Source organism: Lygodium microphyllum, chromosome 12, assembly GCF_053477565.2.
Source record: "Lygodium microphyllum isolate KBCC chromosome 12, Lygodium_microphyllum_v1.1.10, whole genome shotgun sequence".
In the NCBI taxonomy this organism is placed as follows: domain Eukaryota; kingdom Viridiplantae; phylum Streptophyta; class Polypodiopsida; order Schizaeales; family Lygodiaceae; genus Lygodium; species Lygodium microphyllum.
Genome location: NC_141146.1, coordinates 93,504,976 through 93,526,784, shown reverse-complemented (window position 1 = coordinate 93,526,784; position 21,809 = coordinate 93,504,976). Strand labels below are relative to the sequence as shown.

Genomic DNA, 21,809 nt, shown 5'->3' with positions numbered 1-21,809 from the left:
TTTCAGCAGCTCCCAAACGGTGTTTCGAGATACTATGATGCAGCCCACAGCCCCAGTGAGGGCATCTGATCAGGCCAATAATGATGATAGCACCAAGCATGGAGTGTCGAAGTGTACACCTGCAAATGAAAGACTGAAGATCGAAGAGTATGTTGCCAAGTGGGGGTGGGGGTATAGATAGGGAGAAGACAAAAAAACAGATTGACTCACATGTTGAGCTAAAAAAATTCAGTACATAGTTCTAGAGAGTTTCAGTGGTTCCATAAACTCTAATTTTTTGGGGCACCCTTCAATATCTATAAATAGACAGGCTGCCCACCATTCAGCCTTATCTTTTTGTGCAGGTTTCTCACTCTACCGTGTAGATTTCAGCCATCAGGCACCCACCATTCGCTGTCCAATCATCATTGACTGCAGCCCATCACTATCCAGCCCTAGATGGCTTGCTTTCAGCCATCTCCTTTTTGTTTGGAGGTCTCCATCTATTATGTCATCATAGCATCTGATCAGGTTGTGTTTTTAGCATCTGGTGCCAGGTGACATGTTGTCATCACTCCCACTGGGCAATTGTTGTAGCACCTGCGTTTTTGCTATCTAGCAGGCCGTCTATATCAGGGAATACATCTCCTCTTGTTGCCTCAGTTCCTTGACTTTTTGGTGATCAGTGTTTAGTGTTTCCCGCACTTCGACACTCTGACTCATGGTCACATCACTTGGGATCCATCTTCAATGGATGTCACTCTCCGATACTGTCTTGCTCTGCCCTTGGGCATTCTATACACTCTTACATTCATTTATAGCATTCATTCACTTCAGAGTTTCTTCTCTCTGTGTTTGAGATTTGAGTTTTTGCGTTTTGTGTTTTGCATTTAGGGTTCGAGTTTTGCTTCTCTGTTTGAGTCTTTGTGTTTGAGTCTTGGTCGTACATGCTATATTTCCTCAGTGTAAACCCTAGTATATGTTCACATGGTATCAAAGAGTATCTTGCGGTGGTTGTGGCGGCTAGTCTTTGTGCAAGACTCACACGCGACTTGATTTTGACCTATAATGTCTTAGGCACATTCTTCTTTGGATCCTACGACTCCCTATTAGGCTTCTCCATCATTGGAGACTTTGGGAATGCATTATGGTCTTGAGGAGGAGGTAGATACACCTTCACCTTTACCATATTTTTCTTCTCGTTTTGGTCATCTTACAGATGAAGAGTTTGAGGAGTACTTGCGCATTACATATAGTTCGGTTTACACTTCTCCAATGAGTGCTACTACTCTGTTGGATTGATTGGTGAGATTGGCCATCTCTCTGACTTTGGAGGAACCACGACATTCCATGTGTCTCGCGATCCATCTCCTTTATCTCAAGCAGGTCTTATGTTCGATTCATATAATCCTTTTGAGTTGTATGAGCCAAAACCCTCTCTTGTTTCTTCTTTTGGTGTACAAGAATCGGATGGTTTTTAGTGTATTAGCTTGAATAGAGGAGGCTCTCAAAACAGATACACTTTTTCATGTATATCTCTGACATCTGTTTCATTTGAGCAAGTAAACCACACTTCTCAACTTCCTCTCATCCCACCACTATCGTTTTTACATTTTGATCTATTCACATCCTCCTTCTAAAATCTTGGATTAGGTTCCACTTCCGCTCAAGTACACTAGGGGTTGAATCTTTGTTCTGTGCTCCTAACACTTTCTCTTTCTCCATCCTACCATCTACCTACCCTCCAATCACTCCACCTCTTGGTGCATTGTTGGAGGAATACCACTCTTTAACACTGTACCATCCACATATCCCCACTTTACTTCATCCTTTCATTGTGGGTCGGTTGTGATAGGCATTCCTTTCACTACCCCCGAACACTCACATTCCTCCCACGACCTTTTAGACGCAGGAATATCCATCCTTTGCTTATGGACTGTTGTCCCATATCCCTTGGGTTATGCCTATGTAGGGATTTCCATCCACTGTTCCTTGTGTCCCTATCCCTCCACCTTGGGCTCCTCAGGTGGTTACCATGCCCATATCCAATTTGCCCTTACCCACATTTGGATCCGTTATTTACTCTTTCTTCTTGGTATTCTACAGGTTTTGGCACTTGTCGATGTTTAAACATCGACCTTTCCCCCCCTGTTGTATCTTTCCCTATGCATTGCATGATTTCATCATCTTTGTACTAGGGCGCTTGGGCAAGTGAACAATTTTCTCATGAGGGACACTGTCCAAGTGGCACCTGTTGCATGAACATTTTTTAGCATGTAGTATATTATGCTTCCCATTGTGCAGAGCACCATTGGACGGATCCTAAGTTGTTTCCATCAATGGATTATACCACCATTCTTCTTTACATGATACTTCATCACCTTTTTCTCATCATCAATATGCTCGAGTAGTCGGGTAAGCTTGTACTGTTTTGTGATGTGTTGGGTGTACCATCCCTACTCCCGTGTTTTAGGTCACTGTTGCTTAATTAATCGCTACCCCTAAAATTAACTTTTCACCATAAAAAAAAGAAAAAAAGTTCAATGTGGCTCCATCTGCCTTTGTAGGGCTTGGTAGGCCACTGGGCAGTTGACGAGTACCCTTGCCTGATGCCCTGTTCACCTTGGGGTGACTATTTGGACTTCATTGGTAAGATAACCATCGCCTTTGTCTTGGTAGGCCATTGGGCAGCTAACATGTACCCTTTGTTCGATGCCCTGGCTGTTTTGGGGTGGGACGCCTTGGGGTAAACATTACTAGCCTTTCCTTTTAGGCTCAGTTTTGGGCTTGAGAGGGGGTGTTGAACTAAAATACGCTTTACAATTCATTAGCATTTTTAAACAGCCCCAAAATACGTTTAATTAATGAAAAATGCAAATTTGGTACGCGGCTCGAGAGAGTTTTAGTGGTCCCCTAAAACCCTAATTTTTTGGGGCACCCTTCAACATCTATAAATAGACAAGCTGCCCACCATTCAGCCTTATCCTTTTGTGCAAGCTTCTCACTCTACGATGTAGATTTCACCCATCAGCCACCTACCATTTACTGTCTAGTCATCATCAACTGCAACCCATCATTATTCAGTCCTAGGCAGCTTGTTTTCAGCCATCGCCTTGTTTGGAGGTCTCCATTTGTTGCGTCATCTTAGTACTTGATCAACCTACGTTTTAAGCATCTGTTGCTAGGTGACAGGTTGCTGCTATCTCTCCCATCGGTCGATTGCTGTAGTACCTGCGTTTTTGCTATCCAACAGGCTGTCTACATCAACAAATACCTCTCTTGCTGTCGCCTTAGTTCCCTGTCAACGGAGTGTGTGAGGATCGAGACACACGATGCTCTGGTTTGCATAGTGAGAGAGTGCAAAGGAGAGAGAGAGAGAGAGAGAGAGAGAGAGAGAGAGAGAGAGAGAGAGTAGAAGACTCGATGTGGGTATAGTCTCCAAGCACCACTTTAGGTACACACACACACACACACACATGCGTGTGTGTGTGTGTGCGCGTGTGTGTAAGGGTGTGTCTACACTTAAACACGTGAAATTATGGTGACCCTTTATTCCCAACAACCTCCCATCTAAATGCAATGTGGCTAAAGGTAGAGGAAAGAAAAAGATAAGTCTATGTATGTACAAAGTTGAAATATATATATATACTATCCAACCCCCATCATCTAGTGGCAACGAGTAAACCACTTTGCTAGAAGACCCTTTGTGAGAAGGTTTGCAAGGTTATCATTGGTATGTACCTTGACAAGCTCAATGCTCTTGTTGTCAGAGTGCAACGGTGCGGAAGCGTAGGACTGAGAGAGAGAGAACGCAGAGAGAGAAGAGAGAGAAAGAGACAGTGGAAGATGAAGATCTGCTGTATAAAGTGTGCTGAATACAAAGATATGCAGATATATACACGGGCGCAGTGCGCTGGACTGCGTGTCTCCATCTCGACGATGCAACTTGCTGTTCACCTCGAAGTCCGCTGCAGTCTGCATTGTCTCCTGTCTGAAATCTGAAAACAGAGACGGAATCTGCGCGTGTCACCGGTCTGTAATCTGCGAGGAGAGAAGTGTATAGGAGACTGCTGGGGATGTCGGCTATTTATAGCCAGAATCTGCCAAAAAACATGGCGCAGAAAAATATCCTGTCGGCTGCATTAAATGCAGCCGACTGACTGTATTGGTCGGACTGCCACGTGGCAGTCCGACTGTGCAGCCCGACTGCCTATCCGACTGCACTTGCCTGACCTGCCTGCCTGCTTGGCTGTGATCTCTAACACCCCCTCTCAGAGCCTGGGCAGGGCAGAAGCCTGAGGGATCTGGATTGTCTCCGAAGTAGAGCCTGGGGAAGTGCCTTCGTAAACAAATCCGCAAGATTGTCCTCCGTCTTGCAATACTCCACAGTGATGGTCTCATCCAGAAGCTTCTCTCTGATGAAGTGGTACTGGATCTCTATGTGCTTCGTCCGGGTATGAAAAATAGGGTTCCGTGCCAAGGCAATGCAACTCTCATTGTCACATTGCAGCAAAGTAGGACGAGTCTGGGGGCACCCAAGCTCCTCCAATAATCTCCGAAGCCACACAGCCTCACATGTGGTGGAAGACGCGGCCCGATACTCCGCCTCAGTAGACGAAAGGGCTACCGTGGGCTGCTTCTTGCTACTCCATGAGATAACACCTGCACCCAAGGTAAAACAGTAACCTGTAGTAGACCGCCTGTGGTCCACATCACCGGCCCAATCCGAGTCGCTCCAACCTGCAAGTACAAGATTTGAACCATCTGTCCCTGTGGGGTAATGAATCCCTAAATCAGACGTCCCCCTCAAATACCGAAGTATCCTCTGAGCAGCCTGCCAATGCATCGTCTTAGGTTCACTCATGAACCCTGCCAAGAGCCCAACAGCAAAACAAAGATCAACCCTAGTGTTGAGAAGCCAAATTAAGAACCCAATCAACTGACGATAGCGGGAAGCATCCGCCAAAGGAGAAGCTGAATGGGAAGTGGCCTTCCAGTTCGGATCCATAGGAGTAGAAAGGGCCCGACAATCCTCCATCTCAAAAGACACCAAGAGCTCCTGTACATATCTCTGTTGAGAGATGAAGATCCCCCTCTGGGACTGATAAATCTCATGGCCCAAAAAGAAATGGAGTAGACCCAAGTCCGTCATCTCGAACGTCCGATGTAAAGCTGACTTCGTCTCTTGGACCTGCTGTGCATCATCACCTGTGACAATCAAATCATCAACATATAAGACAAAAAGCACACAACCATCCTCGGAAGTGTGAACATAAAGCTGCGGATTGGCCTTGGAACGCCGATATCCCAACTGAGACTGGAGGAACGAATCAATCTTCTCGTTCCATGCACGCGGAGCCTGCTTGAGGCCATACAAGGCCTTTTTCAACCTGTAGACTTTCCCATCTGAAGATCCAAAGCCAAGAGGCTGCTCAACATAGATCTCCTCCTTCAAATCACCATTGAGGAAGGCCGACTTCACATCCAACTGGTAAACAGGCCATCTCCTATGGCTAGCCAAGGCAAGGACAGCTCTACTGGTCGCCATACGAGCGGTAGGGGCAAAAGTATCATGACAATCAATCCCTGGGCGCTGGGCAAAACCTTTAGCCACAAGGCAAGCCTTGTGCTTATCCAAAGAACCGTCGCTAAGGTATTTGGTCTTGAAGACCCACTTGACGCCAATCACCTTCTTATTCGGGGGGCGGGGCACGAGTGACCAAGTGCCATTCCTCTCAATAGCCTCCAACTCGGCTTCCATAGCTTTCTTCCATGGTGCGGACTGTAAAGCCTCCTTCACGGAGGTGGACTCTCGATCCTGCATAACACGGTCATCAAACAATAGTTAGAGCAAACAAGCTCCGTAGAATGTGCCTGGTGCCACCGTGATCGCCGCGGACCATCCTGCGGTCCCCACTCCTCAGGAACCCTCTCGATCCCTGAATCACGGAGTGTGTCACGGGCCCAGCGAGGAGGAGGCCGAACCTCCCCTCGTCTCTCTCCATCAGCGGAAGACTCTGGAATATCCACCGTTGGTAACTCCTCAGGGGCGACCGGTGGAATAGTAGACTCTGTGTCAGAAACAGAATCATAATCAAAAGGCACGGGCTCCAGTGGAACGGTAGAAGGAGCCCAACTCTCCCCTGGATCTCCAAGAACGGGATGCTCCTCACCCGTTGAGATAGCCGGAACCTCCACAAACCGCACATCGCGGCTAGTGTACACATCCCGCTTGACGGGATCATACAATCGGTAGCCTTGGGAGTGGGAGCTGTAGCCAACAAATACCTATCTTCGGGAAGCTGCTTCAAATTTATCACGGTGAGCCTTGGGAATGTGAACATAGGCATCACACCCAAAGACCCGGAAGTAAGAAACATCTGGCTTCGTCCCAAAATAAGCCTCAAACGGGGTCATCCCTTCCACGGCCGAAGTAGGGGATCGATTAAGGATGTGGACTGCAGTAGCCATAGCCTCGGCCCACAGAACCTGAGGGGTCTGTCGGTGCTCCATCATGGTGCACGCCATCTCGATCACACTGCGGTTCTTCCGTTCAAGAATGCCATTTTCTTGAGGAGTGTTGGTATTGGCAAACTCCTGGTGAATTCCTTTATCTGCACAAAACCGAGCAAACTCATTAGAAACAAATTTACCGCCCTTGTCGGATCGCAAGGTCTTCAACTTCCGGCCCGATCGGTTCTCCTCAAAGAGAAGCCAATCCTTGAAGTGTGAGAATGCTTCTGACTTTAATGCCAAGAAGTAGGCCCATGTCATCCTGCTGTAGTCATCCACGATCAGCATGAAGTAGGAGCTCCCACGCAAGGACTCATTCCTCATAGGGCCACATAGATCCGTAGATACAAGCTCCATCGGTGAAGTAGACCACCGCGAAGCTGTGTGGGGAATGGCATCCCTATGCTGCTTCCCCCGAATGCAGGAGACACATGGCTGTTGGCTCACCACTATATCCGGCAACCCTCGAACAAGCTGTCCACGTGACGCCCTCCGAAGATAATCATAGTTCAGGTGACCAAACCGAGCATGCCATAACTCTGGCTGTGACTGAGAGGTAAGAAGAAGAGTAGAGAGAGCGGTGGAAGACTTCAATTTATAAATGCCGTTCTCCTCATATCCGGATGAGAGAACCTTCCTCGATCCACGATCAAGGACTTGCACCGTAGTACTGTCAAACTCCACCAAAGGCCAAGGGAGCAAATCTTATGAACTGACAGGAGATGGTACCCTAAGCCTGGTACATGCAAAACCTCTGAGGTATGGGTACCACCTCGTCCATCTGGAATAAGCTGCATCTTACCCCGACCTGCAATAGATACTGAAGAGCTGTCTCCAATGAGAATGTGCCCACGCGAGGGTCGCAATTGGGGAACACCATCTGATCAAGGAGTCATGTGCCGGGAGGCACCACTATCAACAATCCACTCTCGAGCCTGGGGAGCCGTCATCGCAGCATTAGAAGCATTCGGTGAAGCGTCCTCAATGACATCTAGATGAAGAAATGCAGCTGATGAGGGTGCAGCCACCGCTCCAGAATCCTTTGTGTCCTTCTTGTTGGTGTCCTTTTTGTCTTTGTCAGGGCAATCCTTCTTCCAATGGCCAGTCTTTCCACAAATATGGCATGTGGAGTCTTTGTCCTTATCCTTCTCCTTGTCCTTCTTGGACTTGTTATCCCCCTTCTTCTTCTTTTGGTCCTTCCCCTTCTTCTGAGAGGCTTGACCTGTCAGCGCCTCCGACTTGGAAGCATTCTGTCCCTTTAACTGTTCCTCTTGGTCCAAGACCATAGGAACCAGCTCTTCCCACCGAAGAGTAGACTCTCGCCCCGAAGCAATAAGGGCAGAGTACAATGTACTGAATCGTGGCGGCAACTGGGACAAAAGTGTGATCGCCATGTCTTCGGAGGAAATCAGCTTCCCCGCATTCTGAACCTGCATCTGAAGCTGCCTTAGCTTGTTAATGTGCTCCCGCAGCGAAGAAGACTTGTTTATGGACAAGGTCCGCATCTGTACCTCCAAAGAAACCTGCTTCATAAGGGTCATTCGATTGTACATCTGATCAAGCTCCGGCCATATCTCCCGAGCCACCATCAAGTGCTCAATGTGAGCGATCACGGCTGTAGTACATGATAGAAAGAGAAAGGAACGAATCCTGGCATTCAGTTTGTTCCAATGAGACTGAGCCTTGGCCAACTCCGCACGAGCATCGGAAGAGAGTTTGGACTCATCTCTTACCGAGGGCCGGTCGATCTCCTCCTGTACCAGCTCCGCCAAATCATAGGAATCAAGGATGGCCAACATCATGATGCGCCAAATGCGGTAGTTGCCGCCGTCGAGCTTCTGATCTGCAGGAAGAGCCGGAAAGACAGGCACCTTCCGGTCCATAATCGACTGGAACTCCAAGTCAATCTCTGTAGACATCTTCACCTGTAATGCCTTCACAAATGCAAAAGCAGCCCCCTAGGACTGTGAAAACTCAGCCTGCTAAGGCTCTTCCGCGTCGTGAAGCTTCTTCACCCGCTGGAGGCGATGAAAAAGCAAAACCTGCACTTGTAGGCTGAAAACTCAAACTTCCTCCGCGTCAAACAGCAGTAAACAGCAGCAAATCCACCACCTGGACTCCTTTCCTGCGCGCCCACACTCGCTTCAGCCTTGTTCCAAGGCGCAGCCCTCCTGTCTGCCCTCAAACGCAAAAAACGCAAATTTGTGTCGCGATGGAAACTCCTCTTCAGGTTGATTCTGCGCTCAGTCAGCCCTCTAACACTGCTCTGATACCATGTCAGAGTGCAGCGGTGCGGAAGCGTAGGACTGAGAGAGAGAGAACGCAGAGAGAGAAGAGAGAGAAAGAGACAGTGGAAGATGAAGATCTGCTGTATAAAGTGTGCTGAATACAAAGATATGCAGATATATACACGGGCGCAGTGCGCTGGACTGCGTGTCTCCACCTCGACGATGCAACCTGCTGTTCACCTCAAAGTCCGCTGAAGTCGGAATCTGCGCGTGTCACGGGTCTGTAATCTGCGAGCAGAGAAGTGTGTAGGAGACTGCTGGGGATGTCAGCTATTTATAGCCAGAATCTGCCAAAAAATAGGACGCAGAAAAATATCCTGTCGGCTGCATTAAATGCAGCTGACTGACTGCACTGGTCGGACTGCCGCGTGGCAGTCCGACTGTGCAGTCACGTGGCAGTCCGACTGTGCAGTCCGACTGCCTGTCCGACTGCACCTGCCTGACCTGCCTGGCTGGCTGGCTGTGATCTCTAAGACTTGTTATCAAGTACTTAGTACATCCTTGATAAAATGATACTTTACCTGTATGTGCTTTGTCTTTGCATGAAAGATAGGATTCGGTGCTAGCATGATAGCACTTTGACTATCACAGTGGAGGATAGGAACCTTTGTAATGCCAAGCTCTCTTACCAGACGTGAAAGCTATAAAGTCTCCTTGCATGCCTCGGTGGTAGCCATCTTTGTAGTAGATAATGCAATACACTTTTGCAGCCTGGATATCCAAGAGACTGCTTTCCGTGTGAATGTGAACATATATCTTGAAGTAGACTTTTTGCAGTCAGGATGACTAACATAGTCTGCATCCGTGAAGCCAACAACAGATGACTTCTGCTTCCCAAAGCAGGTGCATAAGTCCTTTGTGCCCTTAAGGTATCTCATGATATCCTTCATTGCTTTCTAATGCTTTTTGACAAGATATGCGATGTACTTGCTAACCACTCCCATCGCAAATGCAATGTCAAGGACATGTAGCAACCATAGCATACATCAAGCTACCAAGAGCTGAAAGATAAGGAATCTTGGCCATCTCAGATTTTCAATCATTAGATGTAGGTTGTCATTTGCACTAAGTTTCACATATAGAGGCAACGGTACACCAATGGGTTTTCCCCCCTCCATATTGAAATGTTGCAAAACCTTAGTAACATACTCTTGCTATGATGGATAGAGAAGACCGTGCGATTTGCCCTTGAGTATACGCATGCTAAGAATATGATTAGCCTCACAAAGATCCTTCATATCAAAGCTACTGTGTAGGCTTTGTTTCAAGGAGTCGAAAGCACGAACATCCTTGCTTGCAATCAGCATGTCATCCACATACAAAACCAAGAGAATAAGGCTGCCATCTGTTGCCTTTTTGGTGTATAAGCAATGATCAACTTGAGATGTATGGAATCCTTGAGATTGCATAAATGTATTGAATTCATGATATCATTCTCATGGTGTCTGTTTCAGCCTATACAAACTCTTGTTGAGTTTTACATACCATGTGGTCTTTCCCCTTTGCAACAAAACCCTTAGGCTGCTGCATATAGATCTCCTCATGCAAATCACCATGTAAGAAAACTGTTTTTACATCCATCTGTATGAGTTCCATATCTTCAGATGCAACCATGCCCAAAATGGTTCGCAAAGTAGTCATTTTGACTACATGAGAAAATTTCATCAAAATCAATTTCATGTTCTTGCTTATGCCCTTTAGCAACCAATCGTGTACCTTGGCAAAGAATCAGAAGTGACTTTCATTTTGTAAACCCATTTGCATGGTAGCAATTTCTACCCTTTAGGCAAATGCACTAAATCCCAAGTACCATTTTTCATGAGAGATTCCATCTATGATAGCATAGCCTTATGCCATTTCTTACTGTCTTTTCTATCTATTGCTTCCTTGAAGCATGATGGCTCACCAAATCCGTCAAGAGAATTGATACTAGGAATAGACCTATCTGGCTGTCTTTGCATTCTGGTTGACCTATGGACCCAATGATCAAGATTTGCTGGCTGTTTAGCTTGCAAATCTGCATTAACAGCTTGCTGTTTTGTAGGTTCAGCATGCTGTATAGCCGGTTCTGGTTGTTTCAAAGGCATCTGTTCTTACTGAAATTGTGGTACATCATGGGGAATATCTTGTCGATTGTTTTCAGCATTGTTCCTTGCATTTTCATGGCTATTTACATCAAGTATTTGTTGGTGCCCAACGGGCATTCTTTGCTCCTATCGGTACATCTTCCTGGAATACAACCCTTTTGACTTTCTCAGTCTTTTCAGGCTGTTTGTGCATGTGATCTTCTCGGAAGATAACATCATTACTGTGTACAATTTTCCTTTTTTCAGGATTCCATAACCCATACCCCATTTCACCCTCATCACCATATCCTAGGAAAATACATTTGCAGGGCTTTGGCTCAAGATCTTTCTTTTACTTATGAGTTTCTTCTCTCTGTGTTTGAGTTTTGAGTTTTTGCGTTAAGGGTTTAGGGTTTGAGTTTTGCTTGTCTCTTTTTTAGTATTTGTGTTTCAGCCTTGGTTGTACATACTGTGTTTTCTCTATGCAAACCCTAGCATGTCTTCACACTACACTTGTAGGGGTCATAAATGTTGGCCGACTGGTAATAAATGCTGGTCACTCTGAAAAATGCCAAAAAAAGATAGGGAGGCCTTCAAAAAATCCTTGATGACAATAACAATGTTCGACAAAGTGTAGGCAGACTGTGGAAAGCTAAAACTAGCCTAGGAATGTACAGAGGAAGATGACAATTGAAGAAAATGCACATAAACTGCCGAAGCTCCTATGTCTCCATTAGACTTTGATAGGAGTCTCCATGTGCAATCTAATGGCTCATTCGATGTGTGTGTGTGTGTCTCTCTCTCTCTCTCCCCTCGCCCCTCGCCTCTCCCCCCTAAAAACACACGCGCACACAATACACTTTTCTCCTGATACACATACATTTTCTCTCTGTCTTTGTGTCTCTCTCTGTCTCTTATACATGATACACTTATACTCTTTCTCTCATATAAACACATACATTCTCTCTCTCTCTCTCTCATGGCACACTCCTCTCTCATGCACAATATGTCCATACATTCTCTCTCTCTCTCTCTCTCTCTCTCTCTTTGTGTCTCTCTCTTTGTATAGGTGTCAGTGTCTCTCTTTCCCATCTCATTCATTCTTGTTACTCACTTGAGCTTTCCACTGTCTCGATTCGCTCAACCATGGTTGTCATGTCCAATGATGTTCGATAAGTACTGTTTGATACCAATACAATATTGATTACATAGTAGCTAAGAAACACGTTTCTTTGAATTTGAAACTTACGAAACGTTTCTTGAAGTCGAAACGTTTCTGAGAGTAAAAAACGTGGGCATTTTAAAATTTTTTAATTGTTTTGGTAAGTTGGAACCAAAACATGGTTTTTTTGACAAAAACTATTGGTCAATGTTAAACATGATGATGATGATGCGTAATGATTGTGAGGGCTCGAGTTTTATGGTGAGAGAGTGATTTTTTTGTGATTTTGTTTAGTTATTGGACTTTGTTAATCTAGTATCTATTCTTGTCTTGAGATTTGAATATTATATAACTTTAGTCTCATTTATGAGTTATTTGTGATATATTACGATTCATTCTCGATTTTGACATTATGTGAGTTTGTTTGATGTTGCAACTTGACTCAGTCCATATTATAGATAGGCTATTTACATGTTAATTTCAATTTTCTTTGTATGATATGTATGAATCATAATGTTTGAGTTCTAAACCATAGTATAGCTTGTCCAAAGACTTAACTTTGACATAAGTGACAAGTCAATAATGGATCATTGGTATGTAACGCATAATGTATTATTCTCAATTGACTCTATTATCACTCAAGCTCAATTAGCCATTCTTTGTTTAAGAGAGAGTTCCATAGAGGTTTAGAACCTCTTTCCCTAGTCAAAACTATTAAAAATCCCTATACAAAAAAACCGGCGTTTCTTATTTTACCCCCTCTTGAAAGAAACTTATGAAACATATTTTGACGTTTCGTTTCTAAACGTTTCTAACGTTTCTGGCTACTATGATTGATTGGACTAATAAATCTTGGACATGCATATGATGCTATGTCCAATACAAAAAATACACAATATTATTTAAAGTTTATACTCAATATTTGGGCTTGAAACACAATATTCTCAGGATATTTCGAGACTTTACTTTTGTGGGATTTGTGCATGGACATGTGATCAGCTCTCGGATTGAGATGTATTTGGCCATTCTTCAACACTTCACTGTGACAGACTACAAGTCACAACAATGGAAAGAGTGGGAATACATTGTTAGAAGCAAGAGGAGGATGTTTATACTTCCTTCACTCCACCAAATTTTTACTTGGTTTCATGTTTCGTGGACAACTTGCTTATTGCTATTCAATAGATGTAGAAGTCCAATTAGTAGCTTTCTTGGAGTGAGCCATGGATGGCTACCACACATGAGAAGGGGGAGAAGAAAGGAGCAATAGACTAGTCAACATAATTGGTCTATTGCTGCAAAGACTAGGGACCAGGATAAGGCCCAAGAGAATGACAAGTTTACTAGTAACACCTTGTTTTTTGTACGTTTTGAAAGATTTGTGGATGACCTGCATACCACTATTTCAGCAAACATGGAGGCATGTTGTCCGGATCTTTAGAGCAAACCACAGAGTTGGCCACCACATTTAAGTAGCAAGAGAAGTGGATGAAGGTTGGTCAGCCTCACTATTGCGTTGCTGCAAAGGTCAATGAGAAGGGCGAGTCCATGAGCAGCGAGAGAGACTCTGCCAAGGAGACCGCTACTTGTGATGAGACATAACTGCTGCAAGAGGAGGACCAAGTGTTTCAAGTGCAAGCAAAAGGGATCGCAACTGTTACGAGTGTTCTTAGTGGAGACAACATAGCAAGACTTCGATGAACGGGTCATTTAAGGAAGTGATAGTGATTTGACATCATCTTCTAGTAGTGACTGAGTGGGTGCACACAGTTTTATAAATCCTTGGATTCAACATTTGCAGTTCTAGGCTCATTGCGGTTTGGGTTGTGATTAAGATTTGCTAGAGTTAGAGAGCAGTGCTTTAGAGCTTTGGTCTAGGATGTGTCTTCTTTGCACAGGTACCCATAGATGGTGGGGGACCAATGGTGTATAGATAACATGGGAGTGAAGCCATTGTAGCATGGCTCTTGTTTGGTAGAGATTGCCCATTAAGATTGATTTCTTGGGCAGTAATATAAGGTCTGCCAAGACATAGATATGCTTATTGCAGGTATATAGGTTGTTGATGACTTGTGCTTAGCCCTAGTTTAGGAGATGATTGGAATTTGGTTGTGCTGTTAGCAAGAGAACCAGCTGTAAGCTATGGAGGTGGGATGCTCAAATCTGCAGATATAGGAGTTTGTTTTGAGTGGACCTCAACACTATATAGAGGTGGGTTGCCCATTGGGAGGTTCTAGTGTCGATATTTTAGAGGCTTGCCACATTGTGTTGATGATGTCACATGGATGGGTTTCTGAAGTTTTCCAGTTGATTGGACAAGTGTAAGTATATGAGTTGCTTACTCAACAGAATTGGGCATTTTGTCTAGCAATCTTGCCATCTTGATACTTATGGTGGTAATGATGGGTAGAAGTCAAGAATGAGGTCACTTAGCAGAGAAGGAAACATTGAGAAGTTTAGGTACTGCCTACCATGGACTAGCATTGTGGAAATCTTCAAGAGGCTTGTTGCACATTTGTGCATTTGGATGTGTGCAGCACAACTGTGGACAACTGCTGTTTTATTGATATGGCACCATTTTCCTCAACAACACAGATAGTTCTAGGCAATAGAATGAGCGAGAACCTTGTTAGAAATGTTCCTAGACTACTGGGTTCTCTTCTTATCTGTGAGACATGTCTTATAAGAGCATTGGCTTGTAGGAGAGTTGAGAAGATTACCTATGAATGCCTCTTCATCAGAGAAACTCCTAAAGCGCTGTATAAGAGCAGCATACATGTTTTAAACAGAGCGGTGGCGGTTGTTTTCCTTGTTGGAATCAATGCATTGAAAATAGGAGAGAAGTGTAATAGAAGGTTATCTAGTTTGGTATGGGTCCCTTACAGCAGAAATCTACAAGGATAAATAACATGTAAAGTGTCTTTTTAGTCCCTTTACTCGCGATGTAACCTAACAATCTGAAGCGCTTTTGTCATATCTATTATTTCTTTTAAGGTTTCGTCATAAGAAGCTTAGGTTGTCTCGTGACATTTACTGTTTCTTTTCAGGTTTTGACCGTGAATCAGGTGGTTGAGATAATATTGTGCTTTCTTGAAGTCAAAGATTGGGAGGGAGCCATGCGCAGAGTTATTCCTTTAAGGAAAAGATCTAGCGAGGACGTGCATGATGGAAATGAAGATGCTGTGATGGAGAGCTGACACAGCCTTGTGCAGTACAAGGGTTACAGTGAGCCATGAAGGTTTGTATGCAGTCGTATGAGCGGGTATGTGAGTGTTGGCTATAACGTCACTCCGAATTGTGACTAGAGAGTCAATGGTGCTCACAGTTAACAGGGGCAAATGGAGGTGAGGGAAGGATCATGATTGATAAAAGTTCCGTGTGGTTGAAGCATATTGCTTCACCGAGTTGGCCTTTTGATTTGTACAAGTTTTTAATTAGAACTTGGGCGCAACGAGAAGAGTGGAGGGTTAAGCAGACGAGAATGCTAGCTGATAGGATAGGATAGGATAGGATAGGTAGGTATTTGGGCTGTTGCCCTGTCAAAGAAGGTAGGCAGGCTAAATTAGCCAAAAAACAGGACAACAGCCGTAAAATTGTAGGGACTTCGGACGTAGGTTTTGGGAATTCGGGGTGGAGATTCAAATAATCAAAAGAAGGACAATGTCTCTTAACAGCAGTTTTGGCTCAAAATGCGAGTGATTTTAAATAATCCCCCCAATTTAGAATGTTTGCATGGGCTCACAGCCTCACTAAATGCACTCAATTATTTGGGACTGAGAGAGAGAGAGAGATAGATTGCTTTCTTGGCATATGACAATTTTTTGGCTGAGAGAGAGATTGCTTTCTTGGCATATGACAATTTCTTTTACTCCTTTGTTGTGACTTTCATATTCTTGATTTGGTATAATTTAACTACCCGTCACTAAAAAAAAAAGAGATAAAGCATACCTTAATTCAAAACTTCGTCATGAAAAAGAGAATGTTCATACATATTTTTCATCGGAACGTGCAAAGATGCAAAGTCTATCAAGGCTTTGAGGTTTTGTATGAGGAACATAGGCACCTTATCAAGCACTTGGTGGTGCTTGCTAATGGCTTTTTGAAAATTTATTGTTCGTTGATTATGTATATGTTGGATAATATCAATATGTTATAAATTTTCTTTTTTTGTATATAGGCATTAATTTCAAAGTTTTTATGCATTTACTTTTTGTAGATAGCTATTGAGGTAGTTGAATGTAGTAGCCACTATGCTAAGGAACTAGTACTTGTTTTCAGTGTCGAAATAAAAATACAGCACAATGGATAAATTTAGACATTAGATACACAATAGACTTGAGAAGAATAAATCTTATTCAATTTCAAATAAATTAATACAAAGATGATTGTATCCATCCAAGTGTTTTCATTATGAAGCTTAGATGGTGACTTAGACAAATGATAAGTGAAGAGTTTAATGCTAGTTAAAAAAGTAGTCTAGGTGAAATATAGATTGATAATGGCTTTGGAGGAGTCTTTCTTTTATAGCTTGAGGTGTGGTGGACTATCGACAATAACATAAATCTTTCTTAGTCGATAAGATTTTTTTTTTTTGGTTGGGTTGAGGAGAGGTTACTTTGATGGCTGTTGTATTTCAAAATAGGAGTGGTTTTTGATAACTTTCATGCTTTACAACGTGATATATTGTGCCTCGGATTGCTATCAGCGTAACTGCTTTATTTTGTCTAAAGTCCACAAAGATTATATTTTTGCTATCTAGTTATATAGATTCCATCTAATATACAAGTTTGGGCTCAATAGGCTCATACATAGTTTCTCATAATTTGGGCCTTATAACTTTGAGTACCATTGATCATTGGTGTTATCTTATGATGGTGGGGCATTGAGCATATCTAACATGATTTTTGTTGTGCAAGTAAGATAAGTTGAAGGATTTTAGGAAGTTTTATGATAGACATGTGGAAGGCTTAGAGATTGAGGGATTTGTCTATTATAGTGATGTAATGGAAGCTACAATGTTGTAAGAACAACTTTGCAAACAAGGTTTAGTCTTATTGATAAGGAATTCAAGAAGTGGAAAGCAAATTGCTTTTTTTATCAGAATCAATGTCAATGTCTTCTTGTACAGAAGGATGTTGGATTTCTTGTATATCTTCAATATATGGATAGTTGTTCTTTAGATACAATACAAGAGAAAAAGATGGAGGATATTGCATTCAAAGACAAAGAAGTTGAAAAGAAAGGGAAAATGTTTCAGGAGGATACTGAGAATTAGTTAGTACAGGGATTTTTATGTGATCAAGTGTTACTTTACCATTTTCTTTTACCAAAGAATAATATCTAGATGGTTGTTAGCTCTTGTTTGGCATGGACAATATGCTCCATTTGCTAAGTTATAGTTAGTATTGTAGTTGTATGCATATACTTCAACAACTATGTTTGATTCGATGGCCTTTAAAAATGTTTATTCAATAAATTAATATATATGCTTGTTAAGATTTCTAAACATATTCTATTGAAGGTTTTAATAAAGTGTAAAATTTTTGTCACATAGAATGTAGTTATACTTTTTGATATGATTTTATGAAAATCATTAGAATATTTGGTTATTTGTTGGAATAATTATTTATAATGTCAAAGGACTTTTGATTGTTTACATTCATTTGTTTACATTTTATAGCATTTGTACTTTTATAATTGAAAATTTATTTATCATACTTTTACTTTTATAATATAAAGTCCCTAATGCACTAGATCTTTTTTATGTAGATTTGTGAGCTGCTTGGGGTCCATCAAAGTTGCGAAGATTAATAGCAATATTAATTCATCAAGGTTATATGTGATGCTAATATAAATATATGTTTGCAATCCCTTATTAAGTTGGCCACATCAATCTCTTGGAAGAACTTATTGAATTTTGTCAAGACACATACAAACATTTAGTACAAAATTTTCATGGTTTAAATTTAATGTATTTAGTCAAATGTTGCACATGGGTTTACACGATACGTTCCAATATGGATTTGCTATTTTAGAATCATGTGTACATCATTTAGGCCCACATGGACATGGCTTGGTAAGTCATCTCTTATTTATTTATTAAGTTTCATCTGGTACACTCTGTATAAGATAACTCTTTATATTGTATGATTCCACCCTTTAGTACATAATTTGGTCAAATGTTGCACATGGGATTACAAGATATGTTTCAATCTGGATTTACTATTTCCAATATGATTCTGCCTTTTAGTACAAAAATTTCATGGTTGGAATATATTGCATTTGGTCAAATGTTGCATATGGGGTTACATGATATGTTCCAACATGGATTTACTATTTCACAATCATGTGTACATCATTTAGCTCCACATGTGCATGGCTTGGTAAATCAATCTTATTTATTAAGTTTCATCTGGTACATCCTATATAACATAATTATTTATTTCAAATCTTGTATTGTGTGTAGGCTTGTTTAAAAATCATGAGTTTTGTTTGATAGGTGGTGCATTTGTTGGTTAAAGCAAAGATGCCAATAGATTATAATAGGATCGGCTAGTATATAATTAATAGTTGAGATGTATTATTGAAATAAAATTATCATTGTATTTTTTGTTTTTTTAAAAAAAATCTAAAATTTCCATGTTTGTTTCTTGATGTATAGTAATTCATACATGTTTGAACTATCATGTGCATTTGAGTTTATGTAGTTTTTAAAATAATTGTATTGTTTGAATTTGTAGTGTTTTGTAGATCTATTATTGGTTTTGCTATTGTACATATGCACATTTTCAAACTTCTAGGATCTTTATTTAAAATGTTTAGTCTTTTCATTTTTCGTAGAAGATAAGTAATGTATTATAAAACTTGTTTAGTTGCCTTGTTACTCTTTTGCTAGGTTTGTTCATGGTTACGATGGGCTATCTAAAGTAGATCTAATAGTTCTCCATCAAGTTGTTCTGTGATATATTATATCTATCCGATGCAAACTAGCATCTATTTGTGTTTTCATAGTTTACACAAACCTTATAATTTGTTTAGCTTGTGTTCATGGAATAGAAAGTAGTATGTTGAATCAACATTCTCAAAAGGATGTGGAATATGGTATACATAGATTCATTGACTATGTTTATATCATGGAATTGTAATATCTATATATCCAAAGTCATCTCCCCACACACCACATATTCTCCGTAGTTTGTTCATTTTTTTTGTCAGTACTCATTAGTTGTTGTGAAGTTATGCAAGCTTGATATGAACATTTTGGCAAAATGCTTTTTTAAAGATATTGTAATGCTTGGATTTTGTATACATCCATTTTAATGCACCAACTAGTGATGCTTTACATATCTTCAAGGTTTTTGCTTAGGAAGTTTGAAGTTTGAAGTTTGTGTATACTATATTGACTCAAAGAGTCCAATTTGTGGGCTATTATCATGAAATAATGTTACAAGCTATAAGTTGCATTAGTATTGGTGGAAGTGTGTGTGAAATATTATATATATGGATTTCATTAGGGAAAACTTTGACTCACTTTTATGCCTTTTAAGTTTTATGGATTCTAGGGAGTATTTCATAAGGACAAAGGAAGATGAGCTTTTGTTAATTGAACTTTGAGGTTACTTTTTTGTTCGGAGGCCACAAGTTGAATATATAAAAGCCAAATTTGTTTGAGGTTGGTGCATTAAATCCCACTCGTCAAGACCTTTCTAATGATATACTATATGATATAGTTTTGAGGTATAATGGATATAGTTATCAGTGGGCCCTTTCTTTTATTAAGGCAATGACTTGGCATTTCTTAGAGGCCCCAAAAATAATTCTAAGTTTTTTGTAATGTGTTCTTAAACATACTTTTATGTTGGAAGCTTATTAGTTGTGGCCTAAATTTCATTGTTAACACGTTTAGTTCAAGCACATAATTAAGTGACTCAAACAAGTAAGTTGTATACAAAGTTTGTACATGTGCTAGTCCATACTCTTTGGTGTATCTTCAAGGTTTTGTCATTTGGATGTTTAAGGTCTGTGTATACTATATTTTTGGCTCAAAATGTGTAGTTGGTGGGTTGTTTATCATGAATGAGTAGGTCATAATTTGCATTTACATTGTTTGAAGAGTGGGTAAGCACAACTTCTATAGATTCATGAACCATATAGTTCATTAATTCATGCTAAACATAACATTCATCAATATATCCAACATTATTATAAGATGGATATACATTGTCTTGATAAATACGTGCTTTGATATTCCAATAGTGTGGTCAAGTTTTATATGCTTGCTTGTATAAATAAATATATGAAGGTTTATCTAAGCTCTATGGATGAAATATCTATTTATATAAATTTATATATGAATGCTACTCTAAGCTCTACAGATGAAATATCTACTTCTAACAAGCACATCAATGAGTTAAATAAGTAATTGAAATTATTCAAAGTGTATGACAACTATTGAAATTGAGTTTTTGAATGTTCTACTTCAAGAAAAGAGATAACTAATTTAGTTGATAAAGTTGTCAAACCAAGTATTCAATTTTAGATATGATATCCTTGTTTTTTAAATAGCTTTAAGGCATGTACATGACTGCAATTGCACTTCTTCAAACTCTAAATTCTTGTAATGGATTGGTTTTAAGAGATTTTGTGTATGGTTATAGGGTACAAATATACTTATAAATTTTTACACGAACTTAGAGAATAGTAAATATGTTATTAAAGCTATAATTTTATTAAATAAAATAAAATATCTATAATATTATGATTCTCATTCTAGTGACTCTACTATATCTATTAAACATGTATATTGACTTTAATAGAACATGCGATTGTTTCAAGATTGTTCATGATGAATGATGTATATAAACTAAATTAAGGCCTATTTGAAAAGTGTTGTAAGTTTTCTTTTTCTATTCAATTATGGCCTTTATATGGTACGTTTCTATACGAAGAAAATGTGAAAGATGAGAAAACCCTATCCTATTGAATCCCTTGGATAGAGTAATATATTTTGGAGCGACCCCTTTATGTGAGTCTCAATGTTAATAAGCAAATTTTTTTTACATTACGTATGAAAGATCTTGGTGAGGCAAATCACATTCTTGGCATGAGTATACTCAGAGACAGATCAAAGGGTCTTCTTTATCTATCATGGCAGGAGTATATTAGCAAAGTTCTACAACGTTTCAATATGAAGGGGGGGGGGGGGGGGGAAGCTATCAGTGTACCATTGTCTCCATATGTGAAACTTAGTGCAAATGATAGCCCTACATCAGATGATAGTAAGCCTAAAATGGCCAAGATACCTTATGCTTCAGCTCTTGGTAGTTTGATGTATACTATGGTTTCTACACGTCCTGACATTGATACACCTTCATGGTTCTGTGTAAATAAGGGAGTAGGCCAACTTCAAACTTCCTTTTTTTCTCTTCGTCGTTGATCTCCATGAAAGGAGTAATCTTGAGAAGAGTAGACCAAAACTTGTCCACATAACTAGTGATCTTTTCATGCTCTTTCTGGCCTAGCCAATCCCACTCCTTCTTGACATCATTCTCAAAATCAAGAGGCAAGAACTGGGCATAAAACTTCTTCTTGAACTTTTCCCAAGTCGTAGGTTTCCTTCCCTCCAAAATGAGAGTCAACCACCAATTGCTAGCGGTGTCTTTCAAGTGCATGCCTACATGCCTGAGCTTGGACTTTTCTGAGAAATTACCATAAGAAAAAGCAACTTGAACTGCAAATTGCCTGACAAAGGCTAATGCCTTAGCAGGATCTCTCTTACCGGAGTAAGAGTCAAACTTTATG

General features: G+C 40.9%; 1 protein-coding gene across 1 annotated transcript in view; it reads left to right on the top strand.

Annotated features, from left to right (window-relative positions):
- Window positions 1–16,071, top strand: part of TRM10 (tRNA (guanine(9)-N1)-methyltransferase-like protein) — a 32,455-nt gene extending 16,384 nt beyond the window's left edge. Inside the window, exon 3 of the mRNA XM_087689736.1 lies at window positions 15,056–16,071. Coding sequence (XP_087545862.1) covers window positions 15,056–15,205 — 150 coding nt within the window. The 3' untranslated portion in view covers window positions 15,206–16,071. The remainder of the gene's footprint in view (window positions 1–15,055) is intronic.
- The last annotated feature ends 5,738 nt before the right edge of the window (window positions 16,072–21,809 follow it).